Here is a 14,257-nt window from a genome sequence, read left to right as displayed (position 1 = left end):
TGGGTGTGCTGGAAATCTCCAACTGTCTCTTATTTTGGAAACATTTTCAATGTAGTGTTTTTAAAATGTGAGGAGTTGCCAGCAATATAGCTGAGGTGGTGTCCAGTAAATTCAGGGGGTCACTACAGTGAAAGCTTCATTATCCGGCACTCAGGGGCAACGGCGGTTGCCGTTTAACTAAATGTGCCAGATAACAAAGCAGCTCTTGCCGGCTCGCTCCAGGAGAGAAGGCTTTTCCCTCCCCCCTGCCGAGTGGAGCCAGCAAGGGCTGCTTTGTTATCTGGCACTTTCAGTTAACTGGCAACAGCTGTTCCCCCTGAGTCTAAATCAATATTTATAGTCAATTTATCTTTATTTAAAGATTTTGTGTGCTGTTTTAAGTGACACTCTGATATTTAAAATAGTTGATATGACTGAAGGAATGACTTTTTTAAAAGCCCTTTACATAACAATTTTTGTCTTCTTTAGGGAGAGCCTGGTGATCCGGGATTGTTTGGCTTTCCGGTATGTGGCTTTTCATCAGATGTGGCGATTTATCACTATTTTAATAATAGCAGCTACAAAAACAACAGCTGCTGTTGGTTTGTTTGGTTTCTTTAAATCATTTTTCTCATTTTTAGGGACCTCAAGGTGCTCCAGGTGTCGTGGGTTTAATTGGTCCAACAGGAAATCCAGGAAAACCTGTAAGTATGTTTAGACTAGGTACTTTATGAAATTAACCTGACAGAAATATCATTTTCACAGGACCTATTTTTTGTGTATTAGGAGCTACTAACTGTACAGTAGCAAACAGGTTTAAGTATGACAACTAAGCTTTCCTAAAACCAAAGCGGAGGTTACATTTTGGAAGTGAAAGGTAGTATGTGACAATGATTCTTCAAGGACCAGCACAGCAAAATAGAATTGAGAATTTTCAGCATTTATTGCCTGCATTATTACAATTATATTGTCTTGTGAAAACCACAAGTTTGAGCTACAAAAGTAACTCCACTAGTTCCAAGTAATTAGCAGTCTTGTATTTTGCTAGGGCCAGGAAGATGATCATATGAGCTAAGCTATCATGTTTCAGTAACATCCAGTCCAATAAAAATAGTCAACAATACTTATGTATGAGCTATCTGAATGTTAATGAATCCTTATGCTTTACATATAAAGTATTTGATGTTATCAAAACAGTATTAACAGAAAAAAACTAATTAGAGGTAATTTACTCTCGCAATTGTATTTGTACAGGGACCCAAAGGGCAACAGGGACCTCGAGGACCTCCAGTAAGTCATTCTCTGAAGAACTGTCCTCACATATTACATTTCATTTTGGGCTCCTAGGGCCTGATCCAAATCAATGGACAAATATCACTGACTCCAGTTGGTGTACTAAGTCAGGCCTTTAATTATTACTGAGAAACAAGGTAAGTGAGATAATATCTTTTATTGAACCAGCTTCTGTTGGTGAAGGTGTCGAGATTTCGAGCTACACCACGCTCTTCTTCAGGCCTGCAGATTGTTACAGACATCCCTAATGAACGTAAGATGTGGTGAGCTGTGAAGCCCGGGGAAGAGGGTGGCTTTAGACCCTGACTTCTAGCCTAAGCCACAGCTTCAAAGCATTGTCTATAGGGTAGTCAGATGGTTTCAACAAAAATACCAGACACACATCATAATCTACATTACATCTTATTTAGAAAATACCGGACATTTATATTTTCTTATGTATATTTTCTCAATTTGTTTCCTGAACAGAAAGCTAAAATACTGGACTGTCCAGTTCAAAACCAGACACCTGGCAACCCTAATTGTCTTCGCAGTTATTTTTAAAGCAACAACTAGCCCAGGTCTGTCAACTTGACCTGGGAGACTCTTTCCCAGTCATTTCATAAAAGTTTGCAGACATATCCTTTAAGTCATGGCTACTCAACATGTGGCCTGCAGGCCACATGCAGCCCTCAGCCCGTTTGTTTGCAGCCCACAGTGCAGATTGGATTTACACGGGGCTCAACACATGGCCCACAAGTGAGAGCCAAAACAAAAAAAAGTAGTCAATATAATGGTCTTCTGTTTATATGCGTTTTAGTAGTTAAATTCCTGGACTGTCAATGCTCATTAAAAGTGCTGTCATATGGGTGGAAATCGGGTAAATATTGCATTTTATTAATATCAACATAACTGACTTAAATGAGGCCTGCGTGTTGTGTAGTCTTGCCTTAAGCTTTGTATTCAGGCCCATCCGTGTGAAAGAAGCTATTTGCATATATTTGCATATATATTTGCATGTGTATGCAACCACACTTAAGTTGCGGCCCTCGGCACATGCTGTGAGTTTCATTGTAGCCCTTGGGGCTTCCAAAATTGAGTAGCCCTGCTTTAAGTCAACCTTACGCTGGGAAAAACTTCCGTGGAGTGATTAATCCTGCTTTGGAGCCAAATTAAATTGCTGGTGTGCGGCACAGCAGTCCCGCCAGACTCAAGATTCTGTCCATATATTGCAGATTATATTTTAACTTAGAAAATACATAGATGAAATGTGAAATCTTTTCACATTGATACTCACAGAAAAGACTGACTTGATGCCTGTTAGAGAAAATACTGGAGCAGGACTGTCAACATGAGATTTTAATTACAAACTTCTTTCTAAATACTAAACCAAAATGTCTTATTGAGCTATAACTAGACTGTTACATGATCAGGATTCTGCAGGGATGTCCTAAGGGTCTCTAAACACTCCTTTGGTTAAGTACTTCTGGAGTTCTTTTCATTTAAAGCTATTCTGTAGAAGTACCACATAATTATATTCTGCTGATGTATTGTCTTTGCAGGGTTCCAAAGGTCTTGACTATGATGGAGCAAAAGGTGAAAAGGTAAAGGAAAACAAATGAATTGGTATGGGCATCATAAAATAAATTGGTGATGCTTAACCTTTATAAAAGAACTTGTTTAAATCCAATATTATTCTGTGATTATATTCTGTAGTAAAAATTAATTCATTTTGAAAGTGATGATGACTACAATAGTAAATATTGTAGCCAAATGGTTGTAAACATGTCTAGGTCTGACTGTTGTACCAGTACAAATCAGTACACATCTAGGTGTATGGAAATCAATGGATTAGGTCAGTGTGAGAGAACAGTCTTTACAAGTTATTCCAGAAGTACAGAGCACAATGAAAAATATTGGCACCTCTTAGCTTAGTTTGAAGCTAATTTTTTTCTGCCATAACCTTGTCTATGGTGTGTCTCTACACACACACCGCTGCGCCAGCACAGCCGTACCAATACAACCTCACCATTGTAGCACCACTGGTGAAAATGCTACATGTCATATGTTCTGTTGTTTGTATAAAAAAGCCACCTCTGTAAGCAGCATAAGCTGTGTCAGCGGAAGAAGGTGTGCACGCAGGGGCTATGTCTACACTGCCCGTTTTGTGCAAAAAATATACAAATGAGGCAAAGTGTGGAATATCACTGTGTCTCATTTGCAAAATTAATTAGGCTCCGTTTTTGCGCAAGAGGCTTTTGTGCAAAAACCCCCTCTTGCTATAGAGCTGTTCTTCTGCATTTTTTTTCAGGAAGAACGGCTCTTGTGCAAGAGGGGGATTTTGTGCAAAAACAGAGCCTAATTAATTATGCAAATAAGGTGCGGCAATATTCCACACTTCTCCTCATTTGCATAGTTTTTGTGCAAAACAGGGACAGTGTAGACATAACCTAACACTTATGTTGGTGTAATTTATGTCACTTGTGGAAGATGGAATAGTCACACCCTGGCTATGTAAGTTTTGATGACACAGGCTGTAGTGAAGACACAGACGTCCTAGCTAAACCTCTAGCTAGTGTAATCCCATGTTGCTCCGATAGGACTATATCCTAAATTAGAACCAAAATTTTAGTAGCAAAGTGGGCACCCAATGCAGATCTACAATTTGAAGACTTATTTTACCTGCTGCTAATCCTGTGTGTGTTGTTTTCCCACAGGGTGACTTAGGTCTTCAGGGTCCTCCTGGGCTTCGCTCTACAGGGGAGGTGACAGGTTACCCAGACTCAGTCGTATTAGAAAAATACAAGGTAATTAACAACACTGTGTAAAAACATATGAGGCATTAAAATGAATGCAGAAAAACAAAACAAAGTTCTTATTCAAGTGTATTGGGGAGAGTGTTACAGAATAATCTGCTACATATTTGAGAGTTTGTCTGTTCAAGAGCTGCTTCTAAATTAGTGGTCACCAACCAGTCAATCGGGATCTACCAGTAGATCTTGGAGCCTCTGACAGGTGATCCTGACTGGTTTGGCCAGGAGCTATCAAGTACCAGCACTTCAGTTGCCCCTCCACCTACTGTCATGCTGCTCCTGCCTTCTGCCTTGGAGCTGCTCCCCCCACACACACACACACTCAAGGTGTGGGAGGGAGAAGGGAGAGGCTGATGTCAGGGTGACCCTCCTCCCCCCACTTCTCTACCCTATCTCCACACAGAGAGAAGGGGATGGAGGGAGATTGGCAATCAAATCTCTGTCACTCTCACACACTGTGTCTCTGTCATTCTCACAAACACACCCTGTCCTTCACTCTCATCTCCCAACACAATACTCATGTGGGTTGTTGTTGCACTTTGCAAGCAGTAAAAGAAGTGTTAGTTGGGGTTTTTGACTGGTCTGTGCATTTCATCATTTTAATTCTCTCTTATGGTTAATTCTCTGAGTAGTGAGTTCTAAAATGCCTAACCTGCCATGGCTGGAGTAATTATCCCTGTGGTAATTGCTGCTCCTGGACGTGGCTAGCATGTCCCTGCAGCTCCTGAGAAGGGCAGAGCAAGGGGTCTCCATATGCTGTCCTTGTGTGCACACACCTCTCCTGCAGCTCCCATTGATCAGTAATGGGGAAATGTGTAGAAGCTGTGGGCTCAGTGCCTGTAGATATTGGGCAGCACATGGCACCATGGAGCCATTACAATACATGCCAGCTACTTTCAGGAGTGCTGCAGGGCCAGGCCAGGAGTAAACCTAAACCGCAGTGCTGCCCCACCCGGAAGCCATCTCAGTTAAATGGTGCCCAGTCAGAGCCTGCTTCCTGAACCCCTGTCCCAGCCCTGATCCTCCTCCTACACCCAACTTCCTGCCCCAGATGTGAGTCCTCCTGCACCCAAACTCCTTCCCAGAGTTTTCCCTCTGAAACCCCTCCTGAACCCCAATCCTCTGCCCATGGCTAAGCCTGGAGGAAGAAAGCAGAGCAAACGTATTTGGGTTTGAGGTAGATGTTACATTGCTCTTAAATAGAAAAAGTGATCTTGTGGTTAAAAAGGTTGGAGACCACTGTTCTAAATGGTAAGAGCTAGGAGCACCAAATTCAGTGTACAAGCTCTTATTTTTATCATAACTTAAAATAAGATAAGGATTTGGTTGTGCCAGGACAATGGGATATGCCTGGAATGGGATTGCTTCTCATAAAACCATACAGAAAAGAGACCAAATCACCGGGAAGGTGAAAAGGGCTGGCTGGAGGTATGCTTTCCCTCCCCCCATCCGAGAATGCCCCGTCCTCGAGCCTCCCCCCTTACGGTGCCCTTTAAGGAGGGTGGGGGGAGCTGAAGCTCCCCACTCCACCCATTCATACGAATGCACATAAAACCATACAGAAAAGAGACAGACTCACCAGATAGATGAAAGTGCCTAGCTGGGGATGTGCCCCACCTGGCTGTGACTGCCCCAACCCCGAACCTCCCACCCCTCCCAAGTTCCCTGGGCAGGGAGAAACTCCCCCTTCCTATTCATATGGGAACATTACTGGCTATTCCCCTTTATCAGGGAGTGAGGGGAAAGTGCACAGTTTGCTGCATTTCTCACTCTGACTGGGAAGCACAGGGGGCAGATGAACCTGGATCTGCCCTAACCAGGGGACATGCACCTCTTCCCCAGCTGTGCCTGCTGGGGCTCCAGTGGTGATGAGGAGGAGCTTCCTAACTGGTCCCAAGCTGCTGTGATGAGAGTGGACTGGGACTGCTCTCTCCCTGGTGCAACTTCATCCACAGCCCCATCCCAGAACAATGATTTAAATTACTCTGGCCTCATACTGCCGTGGGCTCTGACCCCATCCCCGTGGTCCTGCAGGACTCCGGCCCTGCACCAACAGGGGCTGTGGGTAACTACGGCCCCAGCCCTAAACTGCCCCCAGCCAGGTTGTCAATCCTGTTGCCCCTGGCCCCGACTAGCCCTCCTTCCCTTAGGCTCCCAGGCATTCTTGTACAAGAGCATCTGTGGTCCACTGCCTCACCAAACAGTGCCAGTTTTCGGAGGTACAACCTGTATTTAGGGCTAAAATCACATAGTGTCATATTGACTGTTTTTCTTGAAAGGCCTTACTAAAGCATAAAGTGCACAAACAAAATGCCTCTTTTCTAGTAAATTACCATCTACCCTAAAGTACTGCCCACAGCATTGTCTGAGATCCTCCTTTCTTAACATCAAGCCCACTGGCAATTTGTCTCCTTTGATGAAGGAATCTGGGTCTCTTTTTGAGCCCTGTATGAATCCTTTTTTCTTCATTTATAAAATAGAATTTTTCCCAAATTTGCTGTAGTTTTTCTCTTCCTGTTAAATTTCCTCCTGAAATCCCCACAATATCTTCCTTATAATTTGTCCCAGCATGCTAATAGACTTCTATTTGAGACACACAATACACAATGGTCAGCTAGCGAGAGAAGTGTCTCTACCTCCTCTTTGGAGGAGTCATTTCAAGGACATGCTACCTTTGGGTGACCTGCTTTTAACTACAAGGCCTTAAGAAAATAATTACATACAAGTGCACATTTGTATACTGCTGTTTTCATGTTATCCACACGTACATTTCTTAACGATTATAGTGGCCAGTGTGACACAGGCTTTCAGTAGAAACCTTACATGGCACCACTTTGGTGAACCAGAAGGCAAATAACAAGCCCAGGATACCTGTAACTCTTATGCATCCCTGAGCCCTCTGCCTGTTCGCAGAAGGAGATCTTTAAGTCTTACCCTGTACAACTGTCATTCTCATCAGGAACAACTGCACAATGACAGATACTCATAGTCTGTGAGTTCTTGGCTGTAATAGCTGGACTTCCAAATTGAAGTTCAGCATGTGGAATATCTTTGCTTGGTCTTTGAATCACCTATTCTCCACACTGCATCCTGTACTAAAAAAAAGTGGGCTTTGGCCACCTATAAAGAGAAAGGCTTCCTTTAGTATAGGACGCAGCGTGGAGAATAGATGATTCAAAGACCAAGCAAAGATATTCCATATATATATATAAAAATTGGTTAGTCTCCAAGGGTATGTCTACACTACAATGTTAGTTCGAACTAACAGACGTTAGTTCGAACTAACATTCATAGCCGCTACACTAGCGCTCCGCTAGTTCGAATTTGAATCAAACTAGCGGAGCGCTTAGTTCGAACTAGGAAAACCTCATTTTACGAGGATTAAGCCTAGTTGGAACTAGCTAGTTCGAATTAAGGGGTGTGTAGCCCCTTAATTCGAACTAGTGGGAGGCTAGCCCTCCCCAGGTTTCCCTGGTGGCCACTCTGGCCAACACCAGGGAAACTCTATGCCCCCCTCCCGGCCCCGGACCCCTTAAAGGGGCACGGGCTGGCTACGGTGCCCGTGCCAGGTGCAAGCCTGCCAGCACCCAGCCAGCAGACCCTGCACCTGGCACGGCACAGAGCCACCCACCCGATGTCCCCCAGCCCACCCCCTCTTCCCGGGACCAGGCTGGCGGCTCCCGGGAGCTTGCCCTGGACCGCAAGAGGCGGGCACCTTCCTGGGCTAGCGCGGACATCGTGGACCTCGTCCACGATCTCCGCACTAGGCACAGGAAAGTGGCCGGCTAGGGCAGGAGAGCTGCCAGCCTGGCCACCCAGGAGCAGGTGTGCATGAAAATCAAGGGGGTCCACTGAGACCCCCGACACTGAGCCCTGAGCTTACAATGGCCGTCCTGGGTCAGACCAAAGGTCCATCTAGCCCAGTAGCCTGTCTGCCGACAGCGGCCAACCCTAGGGACCCTGGAGGGGATGGACCGAAGACAGTGACCAAGCCATTTGTCTCGTGCCATCCCTCTCCAGCCTTCCACAAACTTTGGGCAGGGACACCACTCCTACCCCCTGGCTAAGACTACTCCATGGACCCAACCTCCATGACTTGATCTCACTTCCCTTTCAACTCTGTTCTAGTTGTAGCCTTCACAGCCTCCTGCAGCAAGGAGTTCCACAGGTTAACTATTTGCTTTGTCAACAACAACAACTTTCTCTTACTAGTTTCAAGCCTGATACACATTCCTTTCCTTTGGCGTCCTCTAGTCCTTCTTTATGGGAACTCAGGAAGAACTTTTCTGAATGCACCCTCTCCACCCAACCCCTGCTTTTAGAGACCTCTATCCTGTCCCCGCTCCGTCTCCTCTTTTCTAAGCTGAACAGTCCCAGTCTCTGTAGCCTCTCTTCATCTGGGACCTGTTCCCAACCCCTGATCATGTTAGTTGCCCTCCCCTCTCCCAGCCTTTCTCTTCCCCTCTCCCACCTCCTTTTCCCAGTCTCCCCCAGTTTTGTTCAATAAAGACAGAGTCAATGTTGGAAGAAACGTTATCTTTATTTTGTACATCAATAAGAAGGGGGGCTAGGGAAGGGTAAGTGGAAGGAGGTGAGGGAGGAATGGGGTACGAGCCCCTGATGGGGAGGACTGGGCTGGCTCTGCTGGCTTCTGGGGGTGGAAGCTCTCCTGCAGCCCCCCAATTGCCCCCTCTCCCCAGATGGCAGCCTGCGGCAAGTGCAGCCGGGCTGATGGCCAAGTGGTGTGATGTGCCCAGTGTGGGTACTCCGGGCAATCCAAGCCAAGACTGCTTTGCAAGCGGGGCACCCCTTAGAACTGTGTGTCCGGGGTGGGGGTCGGGACCCTTTAAGCGCAGCCCTCGGCTAGCCTGAGACAGCATCTCCACTCTCTAAGGGTATGTCTACACTACAAAGTTAGTTCGAACTAACGGACGTTAGTTCGAACTAACTTTAATAGGTGCTACACTAGCGCTCCGCTAGTTCGAATTTGAATCGAACTAGCGGAGCGCTTAGTTCGAACTAGGTAAACCTCATTTTACGAGGACTAACGCCTAGTTCGAACTAGCTAGTTCGAACTAAGGGCTGTGTAGCCCCTTAGTTCGAACTAGTGGGAGGCTAGCCCTCCCCAGGTTTCCCTGGTGGCCACTCTGGCCAACACCAGGGAAACTCTATGCCCCCCTCCCGGCCCCGGACCGCTTAAAGGGGCACGGGCTGGCTACGGTGCCCGTGCCAGGTGCAAGCCTGCCAGCACCCAGCTAGCAGACCCTGCACCTGGCACGGCACAGAGCCACCCACCCGATGCCCCTCAGCCCACCCCCTCTTGCCGGGACCAGGCTGGCGGCTCCCGGGAGCTTGCCCTGGACCGCAAGAGGCGGGCACCTTCCTGGGCTAGTGCAGACATTGTGGACCTCGTCCACGATCTCCGCACTAGGCACAGGAAAGTGGCCGTCTAGGGCAGGAGAGCTGCCAGCCTGGCCACCCAGGAGCAGGTGTGCATGAAAATCAAGGGGGTCCACTGAGACCCCCGACACTGAGCCCTGAGCTTACAATGGCCATCCTGGGTCAGACCAAAGGTCCATCTAGCCCAGTAGCCTGTCTGCCGACAGCGGCCAACCCTAGGGACCCTGGAGGGGATGGACCGAAGACAGTGACCAAGCCATTTGTCTCGTGCCATCCCTCTCCAGCCTTCCACAAACTTTGGGCAGGGACACCACTCCTACCCTCTGGCTAATAGGACTCCATGGACCCAACCTCCATGACTTGATCTCACTTCCCTTTCAACTCTGTTCTAGTTGTAGCCTTCACAGCCTCCTGCAGCAAGGAGTTCCACAGGTTAACTATTTGCTTTGTCAACAACAACAACTTTCTCTTACTAGTTTCAAGCCTGATACACATTCCTTTCCTTTGGTGTCCTCTAGTCCTTCTTTATGGGAACTCAGGAAGAACTTTTCTGAATGCACCCTCTCCACCCAACCCCTGCTTTTAGAGACCTCTATCCTGTCCCCCCTCCGTCTCCTCTTTTCTAAGCTGAACAGTCCCAGTCTCTGTAGCCTTTCTTCATCTGGGACCTGTTCCCAACCCCTGATCATGTTAGTTGCCCTCCCCTCTCCCAGCCTTTCTCTTCCCCTCTCCCACCTCCTTTTCCCAGTCTCCCCCAGTTTTGTTCAATAAAGACAGAGTCAATGTTGGAAGAAACGTTATCTTTATTTTGTACATCAATAAGAAGGGGGGCTAGGGAAGGGTAAGTGGAAGGAGGTGAGGGAGGAATGGGGTACGAGCCCCCGATGGGGAGGACTGGGCTGGCTCTACGGGCTTCTGGGGGTGGAAGCTCTCCTGCAGCCCCCCAATTACTCCCTCTCCCCAGATGGCAGCCTGCGGCAAGTGCAGCTGGGCTGATGGCCGAGTGGTGTGATGTGCCCAGTGTGGGCACTCAGGGCACTCCAAGCCAGAACTTCTTTGCAAGCGGGGCACCCCTTAGAACTGTGTGTCCGGGGTGGGGGTCGGGACCCTTTAAGCGCAGCCCTCGGCTAGCCTGAGACAGCATCTCCATGCTCTAAGTCCTCCTCTTATGCCCTGCCGGCACTGCTTCTGGCCATCCTTAAGCCCTGTTCAGAGTCCACTCAATGTGGACTTGCTAGTTCGAACTAGCAAAACGCTAGTTCGAACTAGTTTTTAGTTCTAGATGCGTTAGTTCGAACTAGCTTAGTTCGAATTAACTAATTCGAACTAAGTTAGTTCGAACTAGCGCTGTAGTGTAGACGTACCCTAAGTCCTCCTCTGATGCCCTGCCGGCACTGCTTCCGGCCATCCTTAAGCCCTGTTCAGGGTCCACTCAATGTGGACTTGCTAGTTCGAATTAGCAAAACGCTAATTCGAACTAGTTTTTAGTTCTAGACGCGTTAGTTCGAATTAGCACTGTAGTGTAGACATACCCCAAGGTGCTAGAGGACTACTCAGTTTTGTTTGTTTGTTTGTTTGTTTGTTTGTTTGTTTGTTTGTTTGTTTGTTTGTTTGTTTTTAAAGCTGCAAGGAGCACTCAAGTCCTGCACAATGTAGAATGGATAATGTAGTAGTTACTGCTCCCCTAGATAACTAATTTCCTCATGCACAGTGATAGAAAGAGTTCATCCATGCTGAGAGTGGGTTTGTAATAAGTGTTACATAACACATTCTCTGGACTGATTTAGGAAACAAATGTATTATGTTGGAAAAGAAAATAAATGTCAAAGTAACTTCTCTTTCCTAGGGAAAAAATAAAATAAAAGGAGATGGAGAGGCCTGATCACGGTTCAAATAAGGAACGAAGAGAGAAAATCAGAGCTAAGCTCACCTTTATAATGGATAGAGTTGGGAACATTTATATTATTAGCAGGGATTTCTGTGACAGTCATAATCATAGAATCTGAGCTCCTCATGAAGAAGACTGATTTAAGCCTTTAATGTGAGTTAGGGATATTTGCACATGATTTTAAAATGAGTAATATGGAGCGATGTATCTCTTTCAGAAAAAAATTACGTTAAAAATTAATTCCCAACAAATTATCAAATACAAGCCACTACAACTACTTATGACACATGTGTTTTAAAGACAAGCATATTATTGATCAGAACTCAATAGTAATGCTTTTACTCTTGGTAAATACCTGCAGTTCTTCTTCGAGTGGTTGCTCATGTCCATTAGAAGTAGGTGTGCGCACTGCGTGCACTGTGTCTTCCGGAGCGTTTTCCCTAGCGGTACCCGTAGCGCCAGCAGGACGCCCCCTGGAGTGGCGCCGCCATGGCGGGGCATAAGTACCCCTGCCGGCGCTGCCCCACCTCAGTTCCTTCTTACCGCCATGACGGTCGTTGGAGCGTCTCTATCTCTCTCTCTTAGTTAGCTAATGGTTCCCGTTCTCACAGTTGTCTGTAAATAGTTCTTGTAGTTAGATAGGTTCTTTGTTTTGTCCTTCCCCCTTGGGGGTAAGGAATGCCAGGGCCACAAGACTTCAAGACGGGCGCTGACTGCGGGAAGTTTATGCCCAGCCCAAGAGCCAGCATCCGTCTCCGTGCCTTTATCGGCACCAGCATCGACGCAGTGGTCTCTTCCGGTGCCGGACCTGGGTACCCCGGTGCCACAACCATTGGCCACAACTCAACCGGCACTGAGCCTGAGCACCTCGGTGCCACAACCAATGGCAGCAACTCATCCAGCACTGAGCCTGAGCACCTCAGTGCCGCAACTGCTGGCGTCTCAACCAGCACCGGGCCTGGGCACCCCGGTGCCGCAACTGCTGGTGACTCAACTGGCACCGGGCCTGGGCACCCCAGTGCCTCAACTGCTGGCAACTCAACCGGCACCGGACCTGGGCACCCCGGTGCAGCAGCTGGCTACCTCGCATCCAGTACCACAACTGGGTTCAGCAGCTTTCTCGGCACCGGGTCTGGGTCCCCTGGTGCAGCAACCATCAACAAGCCTTCCGGCACCGGGCATGGGTCCCCCGGTGCCGCAGATTGTCCGGCCCCACCGTACTCATGCGGGCAAGCCTGAATCCATGGCTAAGTTTGCCCCGCATTCCTCCTCGGCTCCACCCTGGCTGGAGTCCAATTACTCGTCGGACTCAGACACCACCTCCATCCGATCGGGGTCCTCGGGAGCATCCTCGGCCCACAGGTCCAGGTCCAGACACCGGCGGGACCACACTCAGCAAACATGGCCCCCGCATCCGCAGTGGCCTTTTTGGACCCCCTGGGCCTACCATCAGTGGCAAGGTCAGCTGCCCCCCTCTTTGGGGTTGGAGGCTTCAGGGCACTGTTCCCAACCATCGGCGTGCCTGTCCCAGGCCCCTCCCTCCCCACTTTGGGCGCCGCAACCTGATCCAGCGGCGCAGGCATCGGCACCAGAGGTGGATCCATTGGGGGCACAAGTTGCCCAACCGGCACCGCAGTTGGCAACAACCGCTCCTGTGCCAATTCAAGAATCATCGTCGTCTCCGGACGAGCCACTAGCAGACCCGGCACCAAGTCTGTCTTCCATTGATGCCCGTACGCACCAGGATCTGCTGCGGCACATGGCTTCCAACCTGGCCGTTCCTGTGCAACCTGTCACTGAGGACACGGATCCAATGGTGGACATCCTCATGGAGGACGCACCTACGCGGTTGGCCTTACCACTCAACAAAACGGTGTCCAAAATTACTAATGCCCTGTGGCAAACGCCGGCGACCTTGACCCCTACCTTAAAAGGGGTCGAGAGGCGTTATTACATCCCGCACTCGGAGCATGAATACCTGTATTCACAGCCCATCCCGGGGTCCCAGGCCGCGGCCCAAAAGGAAAGGCTCCCTCAGCCTGGTCCTTCTCCAAAGGCAAGAGAGCCTAAGCGGCTGGATTTGATGGGCCGTAAGGTTTACGCCACAGGGGCACTACAACACCGCATCGCTAATCAGCAGGCGATGCTAAGTCGGTATGCTTTTAATATCTGGCAGGCTGTCGAAAAGTTCAGAGACAGACTCCCAGCGGAGGACCGTCAGGAGTTCGCGGCCATTGCCTCGGAGGGTAAAGTCATTGCACGAACCGCTCTCCAGGCGTCATTGGACACCGTTGATTCGGCTGCCCGCACTATGGCGACTGGAGTTGTTATGCGTCGCGGGGCATGGCTCCACGTCTCGGGAATTCCCCCGGATGTGCAACATATGATCCAGGACTTGCCCTTCGAAGGCAAAACTCTGTTCTCGGAGCACACTGACTCTAGGCTCCATACCCTAAAGGACACAAGGTCCACCTTAAAGTCCTTGGGCATCCACACGCCGGCCCCACAGCATCGGCAGCTGCCCTATAGGCAGCAGGGGAGAGCGCAGCCCCAGGTCCCTCGTGGGGATTACTAGAGGCGCCGCTCCCGGGCGTCCGGTGGAGGTTCTGGGGCAGCTGCGCACCCCCAGGGGGCTAGGGGTCGACGTCGTCGCCCCAGGTCAGATACCCAGCGGGGAGGTCCCCACGGTCCTTCCCATCAGGGCAAGCCCCAATTTTGACGCCCTTTTCAAGAGTCCCGTACCAGTCTCCCGTCCTGGCCCCCCGTTTGGGGCCAGGCTATCCCTTTTGCCCATGCATGGGCTCTAATCACATTGAATGCCTGGGTTCTGAACATAGTAAATGGAGGCTATACTATCCCATTCCTGGGCCCACTGCCTTCAAAACCCCCTTCTCCGTCCTTAGTA

General features: G+C 48.8%; 1 protein-coding gene across 3 annotated transcripts in view; it reads left to right on the top strand.

Annotated features, from left to right (window-relative positions):
* The window catches only part of COL4A2 (collagen type IV alpha 2 chain), a 248,234-nt gene that overhangs the window by 154,222 nt on the left and 79,755 nt on the right, over positions 1–14,257 (top strand). For all 3 annotated transcript variants that reach the window (XM_075918575.1, XM_075918574.1, XM_075918576.1), the window contains exons 8-12: positions 469–504; positions 621–683; positions 1,234–1,269; positions 2,814–2,855; positions 3,969–4,058. In XM_075918575.1, the coding sequence (XP_075774690.1) occupies positions 469–504; positions 621–683; positions 1,234–1,269; positions 2,814–2,855; positions 3,969–4,058 (267 nt within the window). The remainder of the gene's footprint in view (positions 1–468; positions 505–620; positions 684–1,233; positions 1,270–2,813; positions 2,856–3,968; positions 4,059–14,257) is intronic.

Source organism: Pelodiscus sinensis, chromosome 1 (genome assembly GCF_049634645.1).
Source record: "Pelodiscus sinensis isolate JC-2024 chromosome 1, ASM4963464v1, whole genome shotgun sequence".
Taxonomy (NCBI): domain Eukaryota; kingdom Metazoa; phylum Chordata; order Testudines; family Trionychidae; genus Pelodiscus; species Pelodiscus sinensis.
The sequence above is the reverse complement of the archived record's forward strand: the minus strand, read 5'-3'. Positions and strand labels throughout refer to the sequence as shown.